The 26741-nt window shown below is 52.4% G+C and overlaps 10 protein-coding genes across 10 annotated transcripts; 4 read left to right on the top strand and 6 right to left on the bottom strand.

Annotated features, from left to right (window-relative positions):
• Window positions 1-48: 48 nt before the first annotated feature.
• Window positions 49-1839, top strand: ACET3X_005284 (uncharacterized protein; the record flags this gene model as incomplete). The annotated part of the gene is made up of 1 exon (XM_069451473.1): window positions 49-1839. One exon carries the CDS (start codon window positions 49-51, stop codon window positions 1837-1839), a length of 1791 nt encoding a protein of 596 aa, XP_069307328.1.
• Window positions 1840-2291: 452 nt separating this feature from the next.
• Window positions 2292-4397, bottom strand: ACET3X_005283 (uncharacterized protein; the record flags this gene model as incomplete). Its single annotated transcript, XM_069451470.1, has 2 exons — window positions 2292-3913; window positions 4094-4397. The coding sequence occupies 2 exons, from the start codon at window positions 4395-4397 to the stop codon at window positions 2292-2294; spliced, it is 1926 nt and encodes a 641-aa protein (XP_069307327.1).
• Window positions 4398-5789: 1392 nt separating this feature from the next.
• Window positions 5790-7519, top strand: ACET3X_005282 (uncharacterized protein). Its single transcript, XM_069451469.1, has 2 exons — window positions 5790-6262; window positions 6333-7519. The coding sequence occupies exons 1-2, from the start codon at window positions 6070-6072 to the stop codon at window positions 7406-7408; spliced, it is 1269 nt and encodes a 422-aa protein (XP_069307326.1). The 5' UTR covers window positions 5790-6069; the 3' UTR covers window positions 7409-7519.
• A 650-nt stretch (window positions 7520-8169) lies between these two features.
• ACET3X_005281 (uncharacterized protein) lies at window positions 8170-8832 on the bottom strand (the record flags this gene model as incomplete). Its single annotated transcript, XM_069451468.1, has 3 exons — window positions 8170-8394; window positions 8491-8705; window positions 8796-8832. 3 exons carry the CDS (start codon window positions 8830-8832, stop codon window positions 8170-8172), a joined length of 477 nt encoding a protein of 158 aa, XP_069307325.1.
• Window positions 8833-10339: 1507 nt separating this feature from the next.
• Window positions 10340-10759, bottom strand: ACET3X_005280 (uncharacterized protein; the record flags this gene model as incomplete). Its single annotated transcript, XM_069451467.1, has 3 exons — window positions 10340-10569; window positions 10619-10669; window positions 10720-10759. 3 exons carry the CDS (start codon window positions 10757-10759, stop codon window positions 10340-10342), a joined length of 321 nt encoding a protein of 106 aa, XP_069307324.1.
• A 2141-nt stretch (window positions 10760-12900) lies between these two features.
• ACET3X_005279 (uncharacterized protein) lies at window positions 12901-16803 on the top strand. Its single transcript, XM_069451466.1, has 8 exons — window positions 12901-13560; window positions 13670-13769; window positions 13819-13900; window positions 13951-13997; window positions 14048-14374; window positions 14425-15243; window positions 15292-15459; window positions 15508-16803. Exons 1-8 carry the CDS (start codon window positions 13444-13446, stop codon window positions 16401-16403), a joined length of 2556 nt encoding a protein of 851 aa, XP_069307323.1. The 5' UTR covers window positions 12901-13443; the 3' UTR covers window positions 16404-16803.
• A 223-nt stretch (window positions 16804-17026) lies between these two features.
• On the top strand, window positions 17027-17901 carry ACET3X_005278 (uncharacterized protein). Its single transcript, XM_069451465.1, has one exon. The coding sequence runs from the start codon at window positions 17077-17079 to the stop codon at window positions 17815-17817; it is 741 nt and encodes a 246-aa protein (XP_069307322.1). The 5' UTR covers window positions 17027-17076; the 3' UTR covers window positions 17818-17901.
• Window positions 17902-19229: 1328 nt separating this feature from the next.
• On the bottom strand, window positions 19230-19828 carry ACET3X_005277 (uncharacterized protein; the record flags this gene model as incomplete). The annotated part of the gene is made up of 2 exons (XM_069451464.1): window positions 19230-19662; window positions 19797-19828. 2 exons carry the CDS (start codon window positions 19826-19828, stop codon window positions 19230-19232), a joined length of 465 nt encoding a protein of 154 aa, XP_069307321.1.
• Window positions 19829-20995: 1167 nt separating this feature from the next.
• ACET3X_005276 (uncharacterized protein) lies at window positions 20996-23261 on the bottom strand. Its single transcript, XM_069451463.1, has one exon. The coding sequence runs from the start codon at window positions 22942-22944 to the stop codon at window positions 21055-21057; it is 1890 nt and encodes a 629-aa protein (XP_069307320.1). The 5' UTR covers window positions 22945-23261; the 3' UTR covers window positions 20996-21054.
• Window positions 23262-23779: 518 nt separating this feature from the next.
• Window positions 23780-26540, bottom strand: ACET3X_005275 (uncharacterized protein; the record flags this gene model as incomplete). Its single annotated transcript, XM_069451462.1, has 3 exons — window positions 23780-25371; window positions 25422-26332; window positions 26386-26540. The coding sequence occupies 3 exons, from the start codon at window positions 26538-26540 to the stop codon at window positions 23780-23782; spliced, it is 2658 nt and encodes an 885-aa protein (XP_069307319.1).
• Between the last annotated feature and the right edge of the window lie 201 nt (window positions 26541-26741).

Here is a 26741-nt window from a genome sequence, read left to right as displayed (position 1 = left end):
CCTATTCACTTTATTCATTAGCCTAAAACCTTACTTGCTTCATCCAACATGTCTTCGCGCGGTCTCCCTGACGTGTTGATGCAGAAGGTCGACGACTACGTCGATTCGCTGGCGCCCCAGATTCAGCCCCGCATCGCCGACGAACTTGAGATCTTCCAACAAAAGACCATTGACAGTCTTGAGACGCAAGTCGTAGACGCGTTCAAATCCCTGTTCAACAAAGATAGACAGTCTTCATCGGATGGAAGTCGCTCTGGTCCCTGGAATCTCAATGACGCAGCACCTGATTCCTATGGTGGCCAGTCACTGCCCTTTGCGGATGAGATTTCCAAGTTGACGCGAAGCTTCGGACAGATTTCCGATGAAGCGAGCGGAGATTTACGCGACATCTTCGATCTTACTTCAGGAAACAGAGGCGGTGCAGAGCAGTCTCGATCTGCAGATGGAGATTTCGCGTCTGGAGCTAGAGGATTCCTCTCTACAGCACTCAATGTCGTTCAAGATCATTTCGACGACGAAAAAGGGTCGACAGGTGGCCAGTCCTTTGAGATTGGGGGGCTACTTGGGATGATTAGTAGCACGATCAAGGATGCATCACAAAACCCCGAAGAGAAGGCGAGGCTTATCAGTCCAGAGATCAAGCAGACAGTAGGCGACAAGCTACGCGAGCAGCATGCACCCATCGCTGAACAGTTCACCCGTATTGCTCTGGATCACATCAAGCGCTGGCTTCGTGGAAACACAAGCACACGCGATCTTGGGGAAGGCGCCAAGGCTGAGATTGCCGAACAAGTAGGCGACCTGGTGAAGGGCCTTGGAAGTTTATTTGGAAGCAAGAAGAGCAAAAATGAAGAAGCATCCAGAGCTCTCGATGATTCCGGCCGCGATGGCGAGAGTGACGGTGGAGGCGGCTTCTCTCGAGTCATCAGCGACAAGCTCAGCACTGGTCTCGCAAAAGTTCACCGGGAGGTTCGTCTGGAGTTTCGCAAGATTCTCGGACAAATCGAGAAGCAGTTGTTTGAATTGCTACCCGACCAATTCCAGCGGCCGCTTGAGAAGATACTTGGTGGCAATCCATTTGATTCACAGCTGGACCGCGACGCATCAGGTAATGCTGACCGCGGCTTTGGCGATGACATCAAATCCAAGCTACTCGGCAAGATTCGTGATTTAGTCCAGAAGGTCCAGGAGACATTGCGAGAGAGCATTTTAGGTGTAGTCAATGGCGGACACCGGAAGTTTGAGCGCCAGAGCTGGGTCTTTGTGCAGGGTATGGTGGAACAGAAGGTCCAGAGATATCTACCTGACGTCAAGATCAATGTCCCGGACGACATTGGAAACGAAAACGTGAGTGTCGGATCACCGACTGCGAACACGCATATGGGAGGAGGATACCAGCCTCCGCCACAGCCACCACAAGGCGACCATCGCCCTGCCCCTCCTCAAAGTGGCTATAGTGAACAAGGGCATGCGCCGCAAGGATACAACAACTCGTCGCAGTATCAGAGCCACAATCAGTACCGAGAGGAGCCGAGAGGAGATTACCAAGATCACCGGGCGCCACAATACCCACCACCTCAAGACTATCGATCCGAGCATCACGCACCACCTCACCAAGGCTATGCTCCTCAGCAGTATCAGCAGTCTCAAGACTACCGACCTGAGCATCATGCACCACCTTCACAGGGTTACAACAACCAAGGCCCTCCAGACTATCGGTCTGAGCAGTACCCACCACCCCATCATGGATATCAGCAGCAAAACTATCCTCCACAGAATCAACAGGATTTCCCTCGTCTAGAGTATCGTGATGGCGAGTACCGGAGGCCGAATTACTAGTTGGTTCATGAAAACACAAGGGTGCTAAAACATGGTGCTTGTCAAACGTGTAGAGTACGACTGGAGCCCTGGTCAGCTTGCGCCTTCTCTCCGAATTCAATGTCAACCTACAATCAGATAGCATCCAGTCATGTAGTTGTCGACTTCTCATCCATAGATGAAATTTGACTTGACATCTTCGTCACTTGTGTGCAGATGTAGCATGTTTACAGTTGTCACTGCGAAAGTGGGATTTTATCGTAAATGCCGCATTCCGGCCGAAAATTCCTTCATTACGTCGCAGACGAACTACTATGATATCGGCACGCTATCCAGAACGCCATCTATGCTAAGAAAAAAAAAGACAAGTCCGTGGTATCATATGTCCTTTCCTCTATGTAACACCTTGTTGAAGCACGCTTCCATGCGTACTGAAAACCTTAACGCCGAAATCACCCACACAGTAAAACTTATCACGAAGACGACGATGCAGAGTCGTCAGCAGCAGGCGAGAGTGCCGCTCCACCAGCGCGAAGGGCCTTTACAGCAATATCAACCTCGTTGGTAGCCATTTTCTGCCACTTCTCTCTCGTATCTTGGTCCGCTAGTGCATCGGCACCAGCTTCACCAACCTTTTCATATAACAAACGCGACACGTCGCGATTGACGTCCGTGTATTCCTCTTTCGTGACTTCTTTTTTCAAATATATAGGCTTCAGAACGGCTGTGACCATACGTTGCAGCTCAGCCTTTGTAGAGTACGAAAGTGCGGGGCGGCTAGGTGATGAATCTTTGGAGCGAGGGGGACTACTAAGGCCGACAGAGCGATGTTCGAGCCTACGGCGGCCAGGCCTGTCGTCGTCTGCAGGGGAGTATGGTGAGTACGTTGGTGATGGTTGTTGGTCTTTCTGTGCAGGCGATGCGATGCGAGTAAGGTTGAGAGGCGGTGGTGTTGTCATTCCTGGGGGTTTCTGGTAGACAGGCGACAGACCCGGCGATGAATGTTGGGGAGAACAAGCGCGCTCCACAATGACGCGCCGCGGCTGTGGGGCGGCGATCTCCTTGTCGCGCTCAGCGAATCGGTCAACCTCGACCTCTTGAAGCAATGACTGAAGGAAGCCAGGTGCAGGAGTGGAAGTTTCACCACTTGGAGCCGCCGGTGGTGATGACGCAGCTGCAGGGGCGTGCGTGTTAGTCGCCGTGTTGCGACGTGCGGCAGCCGATGATGACTCTCCATTATCCAAGTGCATGCGAGTCCGGGGGCGCTTAAGCTTGCGTTCAGGCTTCTGCTCGCGAGGCTCAGAGTCAGCAGGCGAAGAGTCGACAGACTTCCGCTTGCGTCCCCGCCGGCTACTAGTGCTCGCCACGCTAGGGGTAGGGCACGCATCGCCTTGGGCGAGTTGCTCACGCGCCTTCTCAAACTGATTCCATGCGCGAAGCTCTTCTTGTGACTCGGGGTCTTTTGGTGTCTTCGGTGGTTCACGATGGAGCGTTCGATTTGTAGGTCGTGCAATGACATTGGAGTTGCGACGTCGACCAGTTACAATATTGTCAGCGGCGGCCTGAAAGCGATTGCCAGCTCCTGCCTGTCGTGCTACGCGCATGCGCTGCTCCCACCTAATGTCATCGCGTCGCGTAACATCGGATTGATTCTCCGACTGCTCTTCCTCGTCGAAGGGAAACTCGATGTCGAATTGCAGTCGGTCCCAAACGCTCTGCCAAACCCCTACCCACTCATCAGGAGCATGGTTGTGACGCGGTACACGGCTTCGACCGTTGATCCAGGCAGCAGGACCCCGGACCGCGGGTCGTATTCGGGACGCGGCTTCTAGCAGGCTAGGATTCTCAACACAGCCCTGGCAATACCAAGGCCCGCGAGATGGCATCCGATCAAGACCAGCACAGAAGACGTGGCAGAGTTGTTCGCAGCTATGGCAGTACATGAGCTGTGATGCGTCACCGAACTCGTCACAGACCACGCATGCGTCATAGCTCCCGTCATCCTCCAGTATGTAGTCGTCCTCGACGATCATGGAAGGATCGATATCGGCGACCTGCTTCTTGTCTTGCACGGTGTACTCGGATAGCTTAGGTCCTGGTACGGTGTTAGTTGGGGTTGCATCTCAACAACGCCACTTGGCGCGGCTCAACATTATGGGATTGGATGGAGTTCATGCTGAGCTCGACTGACCATTTAGCCAGTAGCCAGGCTACTACCAGGCAGCAATAGCAACGTCGCAACCGCAAGGCTCCGTAACATCCAGGACTGACATACCTCCAACGCGTGCGCTGAGCTCGACCATGTTGAAACTGGCTCGACATATCGGACAGCTATTCGCTCGTTCGACCCAAGGTTTGAGGCACTCGTTGTGCAGATCGTGACCGCATGGCGATAGATGTGCGACCAGCTCATCTTCCTTGGTCGACTCTACAACCACCATCTTGTTCTTGGCATGGGGTTGGGAGTCGCCATCAGCGCCATCCTCAAGCGGTTTGGTCGCAAGCGATGATGCGGTGGCGGCAGGGCCATGGTCGTGGGGGACGAGATCGCCGAGGCAGACTATACACGTCTCGGCCATTGGTATGATGTTTGAATGTGAAAGAGCGGAAGTACCGGTCGACGCGATTCATAAGTTGGGAAGATGATCAAGTCGAGAGAGCGGGGACTGTGGTTTAAGTAGCGGACGCTAGTGGCTTGGCCTCGCGGTCACCCTGCAGCAGCCACACACTCCCAGGCAGTCGCAGCCAACCCCGGAAACTCGTGATGTTTTCTAGAAAAAGGATGCCCAAGTGGAGACTAGTTACTTTTGGTAGCGTGAAGTATGTGTCGAGTTCGTAAATCTGCTGCTAGCACTTCGTAAGTGATCAGTCACTTTTAGACTTACCTCACCACGTTTCAAGGTTCCCTTAGCAGCCGTCCAAATGATGAGTGAGATTACCGTGGTTTTACTCAGAATGCACACACGTGCCAACATGGTCGCTCAGTCGTTTCCTCGCTTCTTGATCGCATCGGATACGCCTGTTGCATGCTTACGATTACGCTCCGGGCCTCAGTGCACCCGTATCGCTCTCCGGCCTGCATGTATGAGAGTAGGTGAGGTGGGAAGGTCGGACATACAAGACCGGATAGGCTGGAGACGTGAACAGGCTTTTCCTCGTTGGGAACTGTCACTATGGGATACAGTGATAAGATAACGACAGCTGCCGCATGCGGTGCTCTTAGCCCGAACACTTGGCCTACAGTGTAATGCGTATTGCTCTCGCTGTAGGTATCCTTTTCATCCAAGCACCTCGCCCATCAGCACTCAACAGAAAAGGTAAAACATAGGCGAATGCGTCGCAACACGGACTCCGGCGTTGCCAAGGCCCGTTGTTGTATGTTCTCCATCGCGCTCCAAGACTACTCGAGGGCTCCGTCTTTGGGTGAGCAGAGTATGGCAGTTTAATGGATCTTGCATTTCTATGTGTAGCGTCTTGCGCAGCTCTGTAAGCTCCGAGCGACAATACCGCACGACGTGAACGATCGAATTCGCAGTGCGGTTGCGGCGGCTTCTCGCAGGCAGCTACGTACGTCTTGGGCTCAGCTTCTTGAGTTCCCTATCCATTTTCCACATTAGCGATACTGTGAGGTGTGAACAAATCGCCGAAAGCAGACCGCTTCATCCCCACAGTCGCGCTCTTTCCACCAGGCTTCCCAGCCTTTGTGAATGCGTTGTTGGCAGCCCATTAGCAAACTCAAAAAATACGGCCCGATCGCGCGATCAGAATAAAACAGCTTGTGTGGAAACCAAAAGGCGATAGCGGTGAGAAGGATCAGTTGTCGGCTTTGGAGGGGCATTTCTCACATCTTGGAACTCAGTGTCTGTTGCCAAGGCGCTAGTGTCAGATCAAGAATAGCGCACGATCACAATGTGATCTATGCAAGGGCTTACTCTTTTCGTGGTATCGACTGTCAGCGGTTAATATGAAGGGTTTGGGTCTTCTTTCGTCTTGCAACGCAGCACTTGCTAAACTCCATCATCTCTGCTCCAATCGTGTTGTGATTTGAAATGCGACGATGTGGTATCTACCGCGCACGCCGGCGCCTGTCTGCCGCGGTATGACCTCAGGCATACCAAAAGAAGGGTCTTGTCCGAGTCGCGCAGTATTTGATGATTGAGATTCCCTTCCTAGCTACAGCTACGCCATCTCTCAATCAACTTTCTCTCGTCTTGTTTTCTTTTCTCTCCTCAATCCTACACGTATAACAACATGGCTCAGCAATCACGAGAATACGAGCTAATCTTGCTGGGAGCGACCGGATACACCGGAAAACTTGTTGCGGAATGGATCACCACCCACCTGCCGGACGATTTGAAATGGGCTGTCGCAGGACGCAATGCGAAGAAGTTGCAGGGCATAGTCGACGAATTGACGGAGTTGAGGCCAAATCGCAAGCAGCCAGGTACGTGGGCTAGAATCTGTGTTGCAAACATGTGACAGTCGAAGCTCGGGGCGGAGCTAACGAACATCAGCCATCGAGACATGCGAGCTTGAGCGTCAACAGTTGGAAGTTCTTGTCAAAAAGACGACACTCATCATCACGACAGTAGGCCCTTTCATGCACTACGGTGAGCCCGTCCTTGCCGCCTGTGTCAATAATGGCACGCACTATCTGGATTCGACTGGTGAGGTGCCATGGATATACGACATGGTCGCCAAGTACGACGAGCTTGCGAAAAAGAACAAGACTATCATCATACCTGAGTGTGGTCTCGACTCCGTGCCTGCAGACATCATGGCCTATGTACTTGCGCGCGAGGTGCGCAAGCGCTACAATGCCCCCTGCGAGCGCGCCATTATGACACTGTACGACTTCAAATCCGGCATCAGTGGCGGAACATCACTCACTATGCTGGAGCTCTTCAAGAAGTACTCTCTCAGTCATCTCGGAAAGTCGATGCATCCGTACTCACTGTCGCCCGTTCATGCGGACAACGTTGTCGCACCGCCATCGGGAAGCTTCCCGTACAACCTCTTTGGCCTGAAAACCATCCCCGAACTCGGAGGTATTCAGACCACTGGACTCATGGCAGCTGTCGATGAGTGCATTGCGCATCGCTCATGGGGTCTGTACCAGTCTTCCAGCGATAAGACACTACAGTACGGCCCCAAGTTCCGCTTCAACGAGTTTGCGCGTGCGCCCAACTTCTTCTTCGGTTTTGCCCAAAAGGCCGTTCTTGCCTCGGTCGCCATCCTGCTTGCCATCCCAGTGACACGCTGGTTGCTTGAACCTCTTCTCAAGATGGTCATTCCAAGCCCCGGCCAGGGGCCGTCAAAGGAGAGCATGAAGGAGGACTTTATGCACTACCGTGGAGTTGGTAGTACCGAAGATGGGAAGAAGGTGATTGCGAACCTTGAAGTCGCGCACGGTGGTTACGTTGCGACAGCAATGACACTCAGTGCTGCTGCTAAAGTTATGCTCCGAGGCAGGCTGGAGGAGAGCGAAGCGGGAAAGCTCGGAGGTGGTATCCTGACACCCGCGACACTGGGAGATCAGTATGTGGAAGCACTGAACCAGTTCGGTGTGAAGATCAGGGTGGATGAGTAAGCTTCTCAAAAGAAGAAACACTTCATTCCAATCTCCTTAATTTAAGTTTTGTTGTATCAACAAATTTCCGTTCATATCAACTGAATTAAACGAGTAGTATTCTATTATATTCTCCTTCAATGAAAATATCATTTCACCCTTGGGTACTCTCTCATAGCACGAGCTTCTAGCCACTATTTTCATGAATTTTGGAACCAATGCTGTTCAATGCAAAACTACTGTGTGTTTAACAGCATGGTCATAGCAAATGCTCATAACGTTTCTAGATCATCTATCGTTGCTTGCTGCCAGCCTTTACTACATTGTCTTTGTTGTTGTCTACCTTGCTGTTAGCCTGTACGAAGAAGGGGTTTCACTCAGAGAGAGGATTGTACCAAAACATGATCGAAGTGTTCCAGAGTCCTTTACCTGTCTTTGATTGTAGAGATTTTTATATGCTTCCAATGTAGAGTGATGTTTTCACATGTGCTTCAGGTGGAATTTATATGCTAACCTGCTCCATGTAGATTTTGATATCAGTCCCAGCATGAAACAAAATCGCCCTTCGTCCGTCTTCAGACATTCTGCGTGAGCCGCCCGATGTAGTTAATCCTTGCCTCAATCAGGCGTATTGTATGCTCAAGAGCATCGTGTAACCCCGATTTCGGATAGAAGTCATCCGGGGTATCAAACGCTGACAGCACTCGCCTTCATCTCACTGTGTCTTTTGTGATATCATATGACCACGGTCTGGTAAACCGGATTCGCATAGCACTGTTGTCTCAGGCCCCGCCGTTTGTCTCCTCCTTCTTGGTTGCACTGTCTCCCTTCTGCTGCACACCACCTGGCCCCTGTTTGGCCAACGCTTCAATCATCTCCGCGACTGCAAGGGCCTTGTTCCGATTCGCTTCTTCGTCGGCAGGATCTGAGAGAGTGTCGAGACCGCCGAAGAGCCAAAGTTCTTGTAGATCGCGTACGAGGGTCGATATGCCTTGGGCTGTTCTGATCTATGGGTTGTTAGCATCCAGTATGGATGTCGAGCTGGTCCACACGGGTCTAGCATAACCGCACGGCGGACGCTCGCGGCGCAAATTTGGACTGACCAGTGCAGCACTTTGCTCTCTAATCAGCAACTCTCTTTGTGCAGACGTCGCGTAGTCCAATGCAGGCGGAAACTCGGTTCTCGTGTCGTCTTCGGAGTAGTCGGTCGCATCTTGCATCTTGACAGCGCGGAGTATGGTTGAGAGATAGCCGTCACCGCCCCAAGGGTCATCTTTGCGCGTGTCTATGATGGAGCTGCATAGTGCTTCTGTCTTGGCTGGTACACCGTTAGAAAGCGCTTTACTACGAGGATGGCATCATGGTAAAGAGCCGGTGGTCCACAAGGAAGAACACGTAATAGACTTACCGAGAAGGGCTTCTTTCGTCCGCTCTGACGGATTCATGGCGGGATTATGTATGGAGTTGACGTGCACTGAGTTGCGGAGTTTCGGGAGTGAATTCGAGCTCGACCCCAGAGGCTTATCGATAAGGCGCGTCGCACAACTTGTGCAAGTATGCCCTGCATGCAGCGCATGATCGCCATCGTGATCGTCGTGGGCATTCCGTGCCAAAACGCAAGCGAACTTCGGATTCGCGTCAGATTCGGGTACTGCAGACGCGCATCCATAACTTCCGGCTTCCGGTTCCAAAAGTCTGGAGATCACAGCCTCCACAATCCAAAACCTCGGCGTCGCGTCGCGCTATTGATCGTCCCTAGACGATGACGTCCTCCAAGGGGCCCCCGTGTATCGCGAATCTGGGACCGAAGCATTCAACCATTCTTCCCTGGTAATAGTGTCATGGACCCGGTACCTGGGAGCAACGCGCCATGTCAAATCGAATTCCAGGGGCCAGTTCATTTGACCCGGCTGACGGCAACGACGTCAAAAGGTTCGGGAACACGAGCGAAGGTTTCACTGACAATTTGTCCACAAGTTGTCCATGAGTTGTCCATGGGCTTGGCGAGTCGACTGACGAAGAGGCTGACTTTGACGTTCAGTGGACGTTCGGCCGTTCGCGTAAACGAAACCATCGTCACCAGCACGGATGATCGTCAGGAACGGCAGCCATACCCGTCTCCACCTGACGCCGATTGATTCGACGGACGTTGTACGTTATTTTCTCATCGTAGAAACTGCAAATCAACAATCATCGCACGTACGGTCTGTTATTATGGGTACTGGGATGAGCCGTCTTACCGTACGTCGGTGGTGTTGGCTGCAGATAGCAACCCTGCATTCGAAAGCCACGTTCCTGGATCATAGTGGCTGGCTGGTTGGGTAGGCTCGTACAGCCGGGAGCGCCGCACCTTATCGCGCAACTACCACTCTTCACTAGCCTGTTTGGCACGGCGCAATGTCCGATTTCTTGTTACAGGGCCAACGGAGCGCCGACTACTGCAGCTTGCTGTATGGCCGACCGGGTTCGGAACTTGTCCCGTTCGTGGCTGGTGGCTTGCATAAGTCGTACAAGTATTGCTTCCAGAGAAGTGGATCTTCATCGATAAACGTGCTTGAGATGCATGAAGGGATCCGAGGGATCCAGGCGAGCCTTATCTTGTCTGAGCACAGGAGAGATATGAGGCGAGACGTAAGATGAGTAATGTCGTTAGATTATCATGATTGAAGTGTCGGACTATTTGCGAAAATTTGCAATGGACCATGCTCAGTAATGTCGTGTGCTGAAACACATGGGAAAAAACGCCAAAACTCCTGCGCTGTTTGTGCCCCTTTGAACGCTCAAATCCTTCTCGGTCGTTACGTGAAAGCAAAACAGTTTCGGGTAACAATAGTCAGTCCCGAGCGCCGTTCTGCCCAAACCCCTTGCACAATGTAGGAAAACGCTGAAATGCAAAGTGAAATATTCGCGATACGTCGAATGCCAATGACATGATGTCTGACGCTGAAGCCATTATACTGAGCAGAGTATGCTGCGTCGCGAAATCGTGTGCCATGAACTCCGATTCTTGGCATGCTGTGATGTGGATCGCAGAATCGAGGGAGGGGGTTGAAATACAGTCGGAGTTGCAGAGACGTGTTTCCGCTTGGTGAGTCTACCTCTTGACGTTTCTGTGCTGATGACTCGTACCATTTCGTCGTTGTCGTCACTGCCGTCTTTGGACTCCTCGGACTTGGATGGGTCTACCATGAGCATTAGTATGTATGTATGAGAGCTGTGGGAAACTCTTACGAGAAGAAGCCGAAGTACGTCTGGATGTGTGAGAGGAAGTCTCTGCAGAGTCTATACCTGGGAATTAGCATCTTTCTCGAGAATCGAAGCCTCTTGCTTACCGTCCGGAGACGAAACATTTGACAAGGGACTTCGTCTCATTGTCATGGAAGACCTTCTGCTCGCGGTCTGGCGGGGTCGTGGACGGTAGCTCGCGGTGGGCGGAAACGCTGGTAACGTGGGTACTGGAGGTATGTCGTCTGGGAGAAGGCGTCCTCTGGTACTTTTCTGCCCGTCTATCTCCATCGACAGACGCCGAATAACAGCATCGATGGATAGGTCTTCACGACTTTTGGTCCTGTGACTAGTGGAACGGTTGGGGTTTGATGTGACGCCACTTCGGGCGCGCAGGGCTGGGTGTATGAGGTCGGACGAATGGTCAAGTTTGCGTCGCACTGCTTCAGGCAGTGGTTGAGTGGCCGTTCTGCTTCTTCTCGCAGCTTTGATCCGGGCCTGTAGTTCTTCAGCGGCAACTAGTTTGGGTTCCGTGGTAGGCGTGGTTTCTTTTGCCAGAGGTTTGGAAAAGTTTGGGTACGGCGCGGATGTGGGTCTCGGAGACTTGGTGGTGGCAGCGGGCTCTTTTTGGTTGAATGTTGCTGGTATGCTTCTGTGTTTCATGAATGTGGACATGATTGGTGATTGGAAATGGCTGTGGTGCAGATGTTGGGACCCAGTGTGAAGTGTTTGCGGGAAGTGTGCAGCCTCTGGGGTAGCCAGCGCAATCTATAATGGATGATTATGATTTCCCAACAGACGGCCGGGAGAGGCACTTGGGTAGCGTGGAAACTGGGTTTCCGTCCATGCGCCGTAGCTTCTAGCGCTTCAGATGCAGATCGCTCTGTGAGGCGCAGTTGCTGAAACTCAAAAAGGCTAGTGAGCGTTGATAAACAAACCCAAGTTGTTTTAGCGACGTCCGACACCTCTCAGCTCCCGTATACGAGCGCCTGAGTCTGGCCTCCCAACATGCCACGGACGGACGAATGCGGCAATGGTCGCGGACCATGGCGCGTTTTGGTAAGTTGGTGATTGGCCTCCCACGTTATCGTTCCCATACCCTGGAAGACTAAGGCTAGATGCAGTGCCGGTGCATCAGAGTGTGCCGTGTCTATAGTTAGTAATGTCGAGACTAGCAGAATATATTCAGAGGCGTCCGCCTAGTTGATGGTTCATTGAGTTTGCTGCAACGGTGACAGCCCACGTAGAACCATGGGCTTCAATGACGCGTCTCGGTATTGGTCGTTGGCATTAGGGACTGGGACGTTTGGAGATGGGCGGCTCAGGCCACTAGCTGTGTGGAAGGAAGGAAGCATGGTCCCGCATCACGCATACGTATGGCTGTCAGTCGTGAAGTTGGAAATGCACATTCGCTCTGCAAGAGAACACAGCGTGTCAGGACTCGAGATTATCCGATCAACCGCCAAACGATTGGTATAGGTGCGCTTGGTGGCTATCAAGGTTAGCTGGGGAGTGTGGGTTTGATCTGACGAGCCTTGGCTGTGAGGTAATGGCTTTCGTGGGGAAGGAGTTCCCGCCTACCGGTAGTGGTATTGAGTGCAGTTTAGCTGCAACTTAGATGGGATTTGGCATTACGGTGAAGACGGAGGGAGAATCCGATGCTGGTCAGTTGATTGAGCCGTAGTGTGGCTACATTGACGGCTGTCTCACGATTGCACCTTTAGTCCATAGTCGACCTCTCGCTTATACAATATACACCCATGACACCTCTCGTCTGAAGTTGTAAAGGAACACGAACGGCACGTGACCAGGGAGGGAGAGCGCGCACTTGTTGCGTGGAAGACAAGAGCAGCGTTATGGGGGTGGCAGGTATATGTGTCGAGTCATGGGCTTACGATAAGCCCAGGAATGGGTCGATGTGTTTGAGATTGAAAATGCTAACATTAGCAGTCGATCATCCATGGAGTTTTCGGTCCTACTGAGTGGGACAGTTGGCTCACGATACCACGAACCCACAGTTTCGGATGACAGTTGTCGAAGCCTCGCGGCTTGGGACTTGGCCCATGCCCAACGGGATCTGAGAAGGAAGTGGCTTGGAGCATCGTGTGTTTTCTTCTTCCCACCAAAGCGGCATGCGACGAGGATAAGGGAACAGCAGTCGTGGTGCTGGGTGCGGTGTTGTGCCAAGAAGATTGCGTCAGTGAGGCCGTGGACAAGCGCGCATTCGTCCGGCAGCCGTCATACGAGGCGAGCGCTGCTGCACTCATTCACCCCGGCTTGGAAACTAATCGGGCGACTGCATACCCTACCCCGCAACATCCGTTAGAGTGCGCACATACATCGCCGCCGTCTCCAGGGTTCAGCGTGGTGTTGAGGCTCTTGCTGCCGCCGCCGGTCTAGGCTCTTATCGATATTCGCACTGCGCTTGCAGGCTAGTGCATGCACTGTGCCCAAGGCCGGCCCTGTGCTCTCCCGCTTCGACTTTGCGACCCACGACGCGACTGCAAAGTGTCCGAGGCTGATCACCATCACCCTTCCCGTCACGCGCCATCGCGTTCTGCTCTGCACTGCTGCTGCGCGCGCAGGGGCTCTCCTGTCGAAACTTGTCTAATCGCGCTGCCGAGCTCTGCGACCGCCCGCAAGCGCCGCCGCGCCTCCTAATCGTCATCCGCCAGCACAACACACCCAGCCGCCCCGATCACCGCACCTCCGGCCGCCGCCCTGTCCACCGCCAATTATCACCTCCGCACTGCGCAAACCATCGCGACAGCCCGTCTGCCTCCGGAGGGTACACGCCCTAGCCGGAGAGTGTCGACACGCCGCCGCCGGCTATGGCAAACGTCGCTCCGCCACCTGCGAGCGAGCGGAAGCGCGTCAAGGTGTACGAGCTCAAGAACAATGACTGGTTCGACCGAGGCACTGGCTTCTGCAAGGGCGTGGTAGCAAGCGTACGTCTCCCCATCTCCATATCCTGCACACCTCTGGGCCCGGCATTCGCGCAACTCCCAGACCATGTGACCCTCTGCAAAGGCTCGACGCTAACTTGTGCGACTGCAGCAGGAGGAAGCGAGGATTGTGGTCCTGTCCGAGGACGACCAGTCGCGACAACTGCTCGAAACGCGCATCTCCAAAGATGACGGCTACCAGAAACAGCAGGGTATGCGCCCATGTCTTGCTGCGGGACGACATTAGCTGAACACGTGCAGACACTCTGATTGTATGGACCGAGCAGAATGGCACTGACATGGCCCTCAGCTTCCAGGAGCCAGAGGGCTGCGCTAGCATATGGTGAGCGGGCATGCCGTTGACTTTTGAAGCCACATGCTAATACCCAACAGGGACTTTGTGAACGAAGTCCAATCGCGGCTGCAAGCACTCGCCCAGGGTACGTGATGACCATCTCTCCTAGCTTTAAGCGGGCTAATGCTGACATAGACGATGATCTTTCAGACGACATCGATCACATTAGTCCTATATTACTCCCAAGTCCCGATCTTGGCAACCTCCACGAAATCGAGAACCACATGCGCGCTGCCAACTCGACGCCGGGCGGCCGAGAAGCCCTGGCCAAGTTCATACTCGCCCAAGATTACATACCGAAACTCATCCCACTTGTGGAAATGGCAGAAGACCTCGAAAGCGTCTCGGACCTACACCGCCTATGCAGTATCGTAAAGATGCTTATTCTGCTCAACGACACCGCTATTATCGAATACGTTGTGACAGACCCGGTCGTCTTGGGTGTCGTTGGGGCATTGGAATGTGAGTGCTGGCCTACGCGACCTCCCACATGGCTTGCTGACATTGCACAGATGACCCAGACTTTCCTCTACACAAAGCCAATCACCGCCAATACCTTGCCGACGAATCCAAATTCAAAGAGGTCGTACGGATAGAGGACGAAAACATAAAACGGAAGATACACTACACGTACCGGCTTCAATACCTCAAGGATGTTGTTCTTGCGCGCATCCTCGATGACCCGACGTTCAGCGTTCTGAACTCACTCATATTCTTCCACCAAGTCGATATTGTCCAGCATCTCCAAGCGAACGGTCCATTCTTGAAGGAGCTTTTCAGCATCTTCTCCCCAAAGGAGCAAAACTTGGCGCGAAAGAAGGACGCAGTACTGTTCATTCAGCAATGTTGCGCTATAGCGAAGAGCTTGCAAGCGAATGTCAGAGCGCAGCTGTACCAGAACTTCATCAGCAGTGGCCTGCTAGAAGTGATTCAATTCGCGCTCAAGCACCAGGACGCTGCGGTTCGTGTTGCAGGAACCGACATACTCGTGTCTCTGATTGACCATGACGCGCTGATGGTGCGGAGTTATATCTTCAAGGCCATCCAAGAGAAGTCTAAGCCGCTCACCGACACCCTGATCGAGCTGCTCCTCATAGAAGTGGACCTCGGGGTCAAGGCGCAGATGGCTGATGCGATCAAAATCCTGCTCGACCCCAACGCCAACTCGGCTTCTATAGAAGCACTCGGGCGGACAAACAGTGACTTCCTTGCCAAAATGAGGGGACAATTGCCATCGATACCCCAAACAGACTCTTTTATACAGAACTTCTACGACGAATCTGCGAGGAAGTTATTCCAGCCTCTCAAGGATCTAGAGGGCCGGGAATCTAGTGCGTGGTATTCTTCATGTCCTTGCATTCTGAACTAACACCGCACAGTGGATGATCTATCGATGCAAGAAGTGTCACTATACGCCCATCTCGTCGAGGTCCTGTGTTTCTTCATCCGCCAGCATTCTTTCCGTAGCAAATACTTTATCCTTTCAGAAGGTCTGGCGGTGCGGGTTGCCCAGCTCATGGGCTGCCCAGAGAAGCATCTGAAGCTCAGTAAGTCTCCCCTTGATTGCTTCGTTCCAGTGTACTGATTCCTACTAGCTGCGCTCAAGTACTTCCGCACCGTACTTGGCTTCCACGACGAGACGCACAATCGCCAGATCATCCAACACGAACTGTTCGAGCCGATCTTAAAGATACTCTTCGATACCATGCCGCGCGACAACCTTCTCAACTCGGCATGCTTGGAGCTGTTCGAGTTCATCAGGCGCGAGAACATCAAGATGATCGTCCAGCATCTTGTTGAAACATACAGAGAGAAGCTACAGGACATCACATACGTCGACACATTCCAGAACTTGATACTCAAGTATGACCAGAACCATGAGCCGGTTACTACCCAAGAAATGGACAACTCCTTCACAAGTGTGGATAGCGACACACCTGCGCGACATGCTACCGCCATCAACGGTGGAAAGTGGGGACAAGGTCTGAAGGAGATTGACCCGGATGAAGAGGCTTACTTCAATACGTCAGATGACGAGGACGACCATCTGTCTGGAGCTGGAAAACTTACCATGAACGGCGCATCGCCGGTGCGACCTCTCGTCAACTACCCAGATGACGATGCCGATGATGCCGACATGGATGATCTCGCAAGCAACACGGCTGCTTCTGCTCACAAGACTATGACGACTCAAACGCCAGAAGAAAGTACGTCGCCACATTCGACATCCGCAGGATCGCCACCAGAGCGGATATCGGAGAAGCGCCGACGAGAGGAGGACGAAGAAGACGAGCTACTCGCAAGCATCTCCACCTCTGCTGGGCCCAAGCGACGCGCCTCAACATCCAGTAACGCTAGTTCTGGGAGTTTACGGAGTTTGCGTAGAAAGTCGCCCAACGTGAATTCCGGCAAGGACGGTGGTGGTACGCCAAAGAAGATTTCACTGTCGATACCACTCAAGAGCAGTGGTGAGGGTGGCGAAAGTGAATAGCATCGTACTCCCCCTCTGCGACAGTAAGCAACAATCGAGCATGTGGAGGAAACCAGTATTTCTGCTGCACAGCAAGCCTTAAAATAACTCAAAAGATACCCATTGGAAACTCGGCAAGAACGACGTGGTATGAAAGGGGTTGTACGAGATTTTGCTTCTTCATGCAAATGATTTCAACCGGGTAGCGGCATTGCAAAGGTGTAATTATTGGCGTTCAGTGTCTTGACCATTTTCGGCGAGTGGCAGGGTTTTGAACTGGGCATGATGGGATGATGCAGCGCTGCGTGTCGTACTGTCAGCGTGTGTCTTTGGTGTTGGATTTTCGTGTGCATGAACAAGGGCAATCAGCCTGTGTATTATACCTCGAGTGTCTGTATGGCAATGTGAACTTGTGCGAAAGTCACACCGATTTCCTGTGTTGAGGGTGATTTGACAGAAAGTGCGAAAGACATGTGAGGATGTTTTGTGCTAGATCTAACAAGGTGACACAACATCACGGGAATGTTCGGCCTAAAGGGCTGGATCACGTTCTCTCGCGTTGTCACTAGCGTGATTGTGGCCCCGCATGCAACTAATGCATCATCCCACGTCAGGCATTCATACAGCTTATATCTCGGTTTCACAATCAGGCTTTAAAGGCCCAGACCTGGTCAGCGGCAAAACGCACTGCGCCATGTCCGACGACTTCCCGCACACCAAGCCAACCAGCACGACATTGAAGGAAAACTCAGCTATCCGCGATACAAAGGTCTCGGCCATGCCACCGAAACCTCCAAGTCTTACTCTCATCCTCGCAGCCACGCCGAATCTTGGCATAGGCAACAGTGGAGGTCTGCCATGGCCACAGCTCAAGAAAGAGATGGGGTTCTTTGCACGAGTGACTAAGCGCACGTCGCCTTCTACATCAACAGAGGGCGTCAAGAAAGTGAATGCTGTACTCATGGGCCGCAAGACGTGGGAGAGCATACCACCTAAATTCCGCCCTCTAAAGGACCGGCTGAATATTGTCATCACCTCGAACCCCAAGGAATTTATGAGTAAATTAGACAAGCAGAGCGACGTGGAAGGGCCAATGGTATGCTCTAGTGTACTGGACGCGATATCGCAGATTGAAAGTCAGCATGAGAATAAGTTGCCAAGATCGAATGTTGAATTGGATCGAGTCTTTGTCATTGGTGGAGCAACTATATACAACACGGCACTGGAACTTCCACAGACGAAGCGAGTGCTTCTCACAAAGATTCGCAAAGAGTTTGAGTGTGACACGTTCTTCCCGATCAACCTGGATGAGACCACGATATGGAGGAATTGTAGCAGAGAGGAGGTGCAAGCATTCACTGGCGAAGAGATCCAAGAAGGCGGCATTGAGGAACAAGGTGTCAAGTTTGAGTTCTGCATGTACGAGCGGGAGTGAAGTCAGTCGGAGTGAAAGTGCAGCAAATGACCCGCGTCAAGTCGAACGATCGATAGCTTCACGTGTTTGCGTTCGAGGCAAGGAAGGCGCACTCACTCTCACCGCGCTAGGTAGCACAGATAATACTCTACACGTTTGATTCCCTTCTCTCTTCAACTCCAACACTATCTTCAACCAATATGTCGCAGCAAGGAACATCCGTGCAGTCTGTATGGCTTACGTTGTGGCAGGGCAGTACGTATCTGTGTCCAACACGGCGGGTACGACAAGAGCTGACTCACCCCTTTAGATCCCCTTCTCTACTTAGCCATGAATCTCTCGATGACAGCCAACGCCGCTCTAGTCACGCTGTTTCTTGTCGCTATCCTCTCCAGAGCCTATGATGACCTCCGTGTATATCTAGCTCGTCGTATTCGCCGAACCTACGGGTACGTCCTCGTCGACGACAAACTTGAAACCCCAACCTCAAGTGTAGGACTACTGTCGTTACTGGCGCGTACAAGCCATAGCCGTCATTCTATGGTTTGGGTGGAAGCGGTGTTCAATGGTCAACTCTTTGTCGGCGTTCAGTACATCATCAGCCTACTCGTCGTCCAGATAGCACGGGTTATCGCATCTACCTTCGCAACCGACCGCATTGTTCGCAGACAATGCATGCGTCTGCCAGAGCAGGGCCTGGAGTGCTCGGTTGCAAAACGGCATTACGACTGGCTGAACGTTCTAGCTGCTATTGGTCTCTTGTGCTTCATCCGAGGTTTTCGACTACATGTTGACCTTCCCAAGAGCCAATTCCAGAATGGTGGTTACAGCCCAGGTTTCCTTTCTCTTTACAACAAATGGCGACGGATAACGCAGAGACTGCTTGCAGCACCCATTGCTGTGATTGTCCTTCACTCGTGTGTCCCGAGGGATGAGTTATGGAAGCGCGCCAAGCTGCTACTTGTTCAAGTTGCTGTGTCATTCGGCCTCTTCTTACTTGGTAATTTTTTGTGTCTGCTTGCTGCCTTTCCAGTAAGTATTTTCGTTACTCGACGTGCACAATCCAAAGTAGTTAACGAGATGTAGGACGTACAGGATACTATACATGCATTGGAGGTCTCACGGCTTACTGGAAAGACAGAAGTGTGAGCATCTGCTTTCAAAAACGGAGTCGATGTACATGGATGATGGAAGCATGGTTGGCAGAGTGTTCTGTGGAGGGTAAAAGCTAGCTCGGACTATGCAAGCTCCAGGGGTAATGGGACAATACAGGATATTTGACATCCTCAGAGAGAGAACGTAGCTCACATTCAAGTCATGACCAATGGAGTGTAGACGGTGCCTTTTTACGTGTAGCATTTGAATGTGTGTCGCCCTGCGCTAAAGCCCTAAGGCATCTCCAGTCCACCTTCATACCCTCAGCTGTAACCCGCTTAAGCCATGACAAGGTCATAAGCTGCCTTGCCGCTCATAAGGATGAGTACATAGTGCGCAAGAATTCCAAGCCCGCCATAGTACCTTCCCTTTCCACCATTCTCTCCGCTCCTCGTGTATCCAATCGAGTAAAACACACGGTTTACGCTCCACATCGCGCCCAAGACAGCCGCAGCGATGGGGTACCTCAGTCCGGTGATGAGCATAGCGCCAAGGGCTGTGACGTGGTTCTCATTGAAGTTTTGGTGCGCGCGCTGTGCAGAGTTGAAGGCGAGCATGGCGGCCTTTGATGGAGGAGAGGCCGTCTGAACTTGTTCGTAGGATGCGTATTCGAAGGGGTACGGGATCTTGGCTGCCTTGCGGAAGCCGCCAACGCGGGAGACTTGCCAGGCGCCGACGAAGAAGGTTGAAACGCAGGCGGCGATGACGAAGCTTTGGAAGATGAGTCAGTTGATGGTCTCTTCAGTTGGTTTGCTGGGGAGGTTGGGCTATGAAGAGGGGCTGTGGAGACGTGTATGGAGGGTTTCTGCCATTGTAATTGCCATCGCAATTGAGACTGAACGTACCCGTACTCGTCTGGGATTTGGATAATCGCCATTTTGTCGTCGCGGTAGTAGTGATCGATTGGGGGATTTCGTGATATGTCTTCGTGAACAATTGGTCAAGTATCTCCGTGGAAAGGCCTTCTGTCTGGCTTTTATACTTCTCCTGGATTGTCAGTCGTATTGTTCCCAGTTCCGTGTTCTCTGTAGTCAGGTCTACGCAACGTGTCTCGAATTGTTTGCGACGCGGACGAGTTTGACCGGAAAGTCGCAAGGGCGATCCGCAATCGGCGCATCTTCTCGCCGACGGAGGACAGTAGGTGCGAGGTACACAACAACATAGCTGCCTGCTGTGCTAGGTCGCACAGCCAACATCGTGTTGAGCCTGGAGGCCTGAAGACACAATGTGCTCATTTATGGACGAAGATGTACGGAGTTGTCGCTTGAGGAACATGAGGTGCTGACTTGGTGGGTGCGCGAGCATGCAAGGTTGATCAGCACTTGGGCAAGCATGGCAGTTGGTGTCCACCACTCGAACACAGAAAAACGATGATTTGCAAAACCAGTCGCATGGCAGTGAAAAAGCCTCTAGGATGGGCAAGATACGACGGGCGGATGCTTGGGGAGAGCAGTGGTTTTGTAGCATAGAGCGGATATTACTAAGATGCTCATCCAGCCATTCCGTCATCCCGCCCTAACATTGCGAATATGAACCGAGTACTATTGTCTTGGGTAAATCTAGCGGCGGTTACTTGGCGAGCTGATCACTAGTTGCATCTTTTCGCTTGGTCAACAGCATTTCAGAGGCGTTGCTGCAATTGCGTTTGCGTATGTTTTACGAGAGGTTCGGTTGGCAGGTGCATCTTCATATCGTCGTTCTTGAGAGCCTGTCCGATGGTCTTGTACATCCTCTTGTTGGCAACCCTACAAAAACGAGTCGCTTCGCTTGTTGCTTGATTTTGTTCTGTTCAAAACCCCAGTGAATTTATCCCTTGATCGAAACACCGCGCAATGACTCCCATAGTTCTTTCAGCTGCTAGCCTTTATGCGATACAAGATACCGATGAGGAGGGGATGTGATGCGATCCTTCTGTGAGAGGAAATGTCCACATAGCTCGATGATCTGCTGTTGCGATATGAAGATACAGCCTGCAGGATTTTGATCACGCGTATATGTGTTGGACAAGTGCAGCAGTTCAGCAATTTAGGTGTACAGGTTCATCGCTCATTCATTTCTGTGTGCGGTTATCAATTTCATGTACAGCCATCCCATCCCAGCTATTCAACACCCATTCGCCGTCACGGCCCTTACAGCGACGTTCTCAATCCTTTTCTTGTAGACGGCCATCTGATGTTTCAGCAAATCACCGTATACAACCTTCCTCATCATCTCGTCGTCCACAGTCACTGCTTCAATATCGTCGTCAACCCTGCTTCCGACGCGCTGCCTAAGTACTACTAGTCGACCTGCAGGCGACAAAGTGCACGCTGGTATGGGCCAAGCTGGAAGCGTTGAGGAGGTAGAGTTGGACGTATTTGTTTGCAGCGAGGATTTGGAAGGCCTGCTGAGTCGCTGGGCAAAACCATACTTTGATTTTGACTTGGGCGGAGAGGATTGCGATGGGTCTCGGAGGTTAGGCTTGGCCATTGATGTAATAGTTGAAGCCATGTTGGAAACAGCAACGGGTGCTGGACTGGCATAGAGCTTCAGCAAGCTTTTCAGCACGCTCTTGTCCGCTCGCGGTATAGGATCGCCTTCGTTGATGAATGCGTAGAAGAGACTCTTGCGATGGCGCTTGTCATCAGGCTTCTTCAACGGATACAAAGTAACTGGTGGCGCACCAAACGTGACGCAGTGAACACGCTTGAAGAAACTGGTGAGGTAATTAAGCTCAGAATTGATCTTTGTGCTCATCATATGCCCATAGAGCAGTGCGGCAACAGCTCCGCCAGCGGAGTGACCGGTGATGAGCAAACTGCAATTGGAACGTGCAGGGTTTTCTTGAAGCAAAACCTTCAAACGCTCTGCCACGGGCTTAATCATCTTCTTCGCCACGTAAAGGAAGCCAGCGTGGCATAAATTCGTCGGGTCGTCGAGGAACTTTTCTGGGCTGTGAGGTGCCGAGTTGTAGTTGACAGCCCAGTCCATAAAGGTCTGACTTCCACGGATGGCGAAGACGATGGTGTTCAGTTCTTCCACAGGAATGGACTTGAGTACCATGGCTTTTGTTCCATTGCGCCAATCAGCAGGGATGAAGGTCTCGATTTCAGGGTTCTTCTTCGTGCCTGGGGGCGTGTAGGCTTTCTCAGAGTAGGTTGCTGCTAAGCAAAGTAGAGGGTATGTAGGGAGGTATACCTTGAACGGCGGCAAGTGGGGCGGTAGTCGAGAATTCGAGTAAAGCCACACTTTCGAAAAGTGGTTCGACCCTTTGTCGCTACCAGAGTGGGATTGCACTTCGTGGTGACGCCGGCGTCTGGGTTCGCCTAGTGGCGGGCTCGTTCTCTGACCCTCTTCCTGCTGCTGCTGCTGCTGCTCACTGAACTCCATCATAAGATCCTGTTCTTTGCCGCTGAAGTGATCGTCGTCAATACTAGTGATGACCGCGTCGAACTTTGAGCTGATCATATCGTACAGCGCGGCTCCTTTGCACAAAGTCTGCATGCTCTTTGTAGCGACAGCCGCCGTGGGTCGCTCGATGCAGTTGGCAGTCAAATTCGTGACGCTCTTTCCAGCCGTGTCTCGAAGATTTCTGTAAGAGTTGGCGGCCATACGATCAAGGCTGTTCCATTGTTGTTCAAATGGACCTTGGCCACGGGGCTCGTGGGGTGGTGGAGAAGCAAAGCGGACAGTCGATTGACTAGCATAGGGCTGAACAGGTTGCGGCGGTGAAGACCCATATAGATGACCATCTTCCGGGTAAGAACCAGGCATCTGACGATAGATTGTGTGCTGGGGTGGACTTGCAGAATAGCCATAAAGAGGTGGGGCAGGCCTCGTCGCTGTTACACGCTGAGGAGAAGTTGCCCGAACGGGAGGCGCATAATCTTGCAAGTACATGTCTGCTACTGAAGGCGATACACGTGGTTTCCTGGACGAGGAACGTGGTTTAGAAGTCTTCGCCGACGACGAATGCTTCCTCCTGCTCTTTCTCTCGGTTTCGGTTGCCGCCATGTCGTCTTCCTATCTCGTGTGTGGGCCTCGAGAAGAAGAAAAAAAATGAATGAAGTGTGCTTAGAGTGTCGTAATGGCGGGGAAGCTGTGGGATCTGTTCAACGCGGTAATCGTCGTCGATGTCCTGTCCGCGACGTATGCCAAGGTTCAGTCATAGCCGCTGGGTGCTTTTGCGCTACGCTAACGAGGGTTGCATGATGGGCGTAGATCTTTGTTTCTCGAGTTTGGATTGTGTTGCTTTTGTTGGGGAGGTTAAAGACGTGTGGGAAACGAGGGGACACGTCAAAGACCGAAGGAGTGAAAGGCTCTGAAGTCAGAATGGGCGCGGCCGGCTGTTAAGGGCGGGTCTATGCAGGTCGCAAGAAAGCCGCGGTATAGCCACGCGCTAGACCCTTTACTGTCTGCTTACACAACGCTAGATGACAAGCATATGCGATTGGACACCAGTGGCCTTGGCGCATATTGGAGCGGTGGACAGGTAGCCCTTCGTTGTCGATGCAGGTAGACCTCGTGACCTTCTCTAAACGTCGCGAAGGCCGAAACAACGAGCCTGTAGCGGTGCCTGCAGGAACAGAAGGCCGAGACTTCTATTTGTGGGTTTCCAGCGCACAAGCCTTCCCCACCCCGATCAACGGCTAACTTGCCACAACAGCGATCGGATGCCCTCCGTGCCATGCTCCGGATCTGCGGATTCCCGTGAGATCACCAGGAACTCGTCTTACACACAATTAGAGTTTGAGGTTTCTTTTGGTGATGATAGTGATGATGGTGATGATGATGATTACGGAGGTTCTACATGTATATGTGCTATGAGCACTACAGCTTTTACACGCGGCTATCTCTCGTGCGCACCAATGAAGTCGTCTTGTTCCTCCTCTGGTGTACCAAGTAATCCTCTCTCTTCACTTTCTTCGTCACCGTCGCCTTCTTCTCTGAGTCCCCCTCTTCCTACGCTGATGCCTGCACCACCTTCTTCGCGCTCTTCTTCCATCCCGTTCATGACGTACCAAACGTCTTTCTTGGTGAGCAAGCCTTTCAGCATACCTCGATCAGTAAACAAAACATAGCGGAGACCAAGCTTTTGGAACATGGATACGGTAAGCTGGAAACTAGCTTTCGCGTTGAGGGTAATCGGTGTCTGGTCCATCCAGGGTCGAAGATCGAGTGACGTTGTGGGATCGGAGAGGGGCTGGTGAGAGAAGTAAGCTTCGGTTTCTGCAGCCATGCTTCGTGGGGGTGTCAAAGCAAGCTGCAGTGCGTATTGCAACTCAGTTCTGGAAATGTAACCGAGTAGAAGAGCATCGCGACTGTTGTCTATAACAGGAAAGCCACGGAACCTATGCTGCGATAGAAGCTGGCGCAGTGAACCAATGGTATGGCCGGTCGCCGTGATTGCAGTCAAGTCCTCGATGCGTGTCATAACATGATTTGCACCGACATCAGGAATGCTAGAACCGTTGTCTTCTCGGTTGTCAAGAAAAGGATAGCCTTTGAAGTGTATCCAGGACTCGTAGATGCCACGGGGAGAGATTGCATCGCCGATCCACTTACTGATCATGACTGCAATCATGATGGGCAGGACGTAAGTGAGCGCTCCGGTGAGTTCAAACATGATGACCACGATCGATACAGTCATCCGTGTCGTTCCGGCAAGCGCTGATGCGGCACCGACAATAGCATACGTGCCTGGAGTTACACAGGGTACGTCCGGTTCGCAGGATTTGAAGAGGAAAAGAGCTGGCCACGCCGCCTGGACTACTTGGACAGAAAGTCCCACAGCACGTCCAAAAAGACCACCAATAGCCATGGATGGGAGGATTATACCGGCAGGAATCTGTAAGCCGAATGTGAAGCCTGAGAGGATTATGCCCAGCCCAGAGGAAATGAGCAAGAGCGCGATAACTCCCGTGTTCGCTTTGCCGGATTTGCATAGACCGAGTGTATCCTCATTGAGGTCTGCGCATTCAGCAAACAAGATGTGCACAAGCTCGGACGCTTGAGCGCGCATGAACTTGATGGGGAAGTTGATAAGCGCTGTGATGAAAGAGACAATGACCACTTCCGTCACTGGCCCTTTGAGGTACTGTCGATTCTTACGCCATTCAGCAACTCCCATGTTGAGCTTGATGAAGAAGCCCCCGAATAGTCCACCTAAGATTCCCAGAAATGCGAAAGGTAGCAGCTCGAAGTCATGCCACCCGCTATGGTACGTGACCTGGTACAAGACGAGTTTCCCGGTGTGGAATGGGTTACAAGCCTGCAAAGTGACGGCCGCAACCATGGCGCATACGAAACTGCTCCACATGGTTTTGTCTGGGAAATAGTACGACAGTTGTTCGAGACTGAACAGCACGCCACCAATGGGCGCACCGAAAGCGACTGAGATACCTGCTGCAGCCGCGGCCGAGAACACCTCTCGTTTTCGCGCTGTTCTGATGTCAGCGCATTCGGGCCAACGGCCGGGTAATGATCCTCACCTTCATTGCCATTTACATTGCCAAAGAGCTTCATGAAGAGATTTGCCGAGCAGCATGCGACGTGTACCAGCGGGCCCTCTTTGCCCAGCCACAGACCAGAAGCAACTGCGAAGCATAACCCGATCGTCTTGGTGACCAAAGTCCATCCGCCTAAAAAGTGTCGAATGACAAAACCGCCCAGGACAGTCTTGATCTCCGGTATACCACTGTGCTTCGCGTAGGGCGAAAACTCGCGCACCAGGAAGCTAGCGCATGCTGCGAAGAGCACCGAAAAGAGTACGAAGAATATGTACTCGACAACATATCTTCCACCCACACTGTCGATTCCCATAGCAGCACCCCAGGAGTTCCAGTCATGGCAAGCCTGCTCTTCCTCGATTCCCCAACAACAGAAGCTCTTGTTCAGGTAGAATCGCCCGTCTCCATCGACATTGTGACAGTAACCCGTCTTGAGATCTGCAAGCCAATCACTCGCCACGTCGATGAAGGCTGCAATACCTCCGCTCAGTATGCCGGCAGCCACCAGAATGATCCAGACCTGGCTTGCATCCGCCAACTGTTTGACATGGCCAAGCACACCGCTGGAACCAGTGTATAGATAGCGTAACCGTTGTCGTTCTTTCGCGTATTCGAAGATCCAATCAATGGCGGTGAGGTCGTCGTATCCTACTCGCCGCCCGGGCCCTTCGACGTACCAGTCTAGCCCATTCGCATCTTTGGTGTCTTGGAGGTGTTCGCCTGCGTCGCCAGGTGTATCGAGATAGTTGAGTATAAGCTCCGTTGAGCCATTCGGGCGGTGCGCTCGTGGCTGGGGCGAATTGCGGTTGCTGGATGAACCAAGGGAGGAGGGGAGATATCGCAAGAAGCCGAAGGAGGACGTGGATGCCTTGGGCCTGCGCTTAAAGGATAGTCTGGAGATGCATCTTAAAATGGAGCATATCAAAAGTGTGCGGCATCTGCTTACTGTTCAGGCAGATCGCGCTCTAGCGGATCGTCCGCGAGCAGTGCCTCTTGATCGCTGTGGTCGTCCTCCACGACTGGCTGCTTCCCGTTCAGTGTGCGGCTCGATGATGCTTCAGCCTGTCCGCGGGGGGACGGATGTGACGACGAGCTGGACATGCCCTCGACATATGCTCCAATGCAAGCTGGGGCGCATTTCTCAAGCAAGCATTACGTAGAGTGAAGCGATGTTCTGTTGGCGCGATGGTTCGTGAGGCGCAGTTGACGTTCGATAACACAGATGCGACGAATACTGTTGGTCTGTGCATTCATTCCCTGGGATAAGCATCATCACAATTTAAACGCCATGCCAAACTCGCC

Source organism: Alternaria dauci, chromosome 4, assembly GCF_042100115.1.
Source record: "Alternaria dauci strain A2016 chromosome 4, whole genome shotgun sequence".
NCBI classification, from domain to species: Eukaryota; Fungi; Ascomycota; class Dothideomycetes; order Pleosporales; family Pleosporaceae; genus Alternaria; species Alternaria dauci.
Note: the sequence above shows the minus strand (reverse complement) of the source record. Positions and strands in the feature narration are given on the sequence as shown.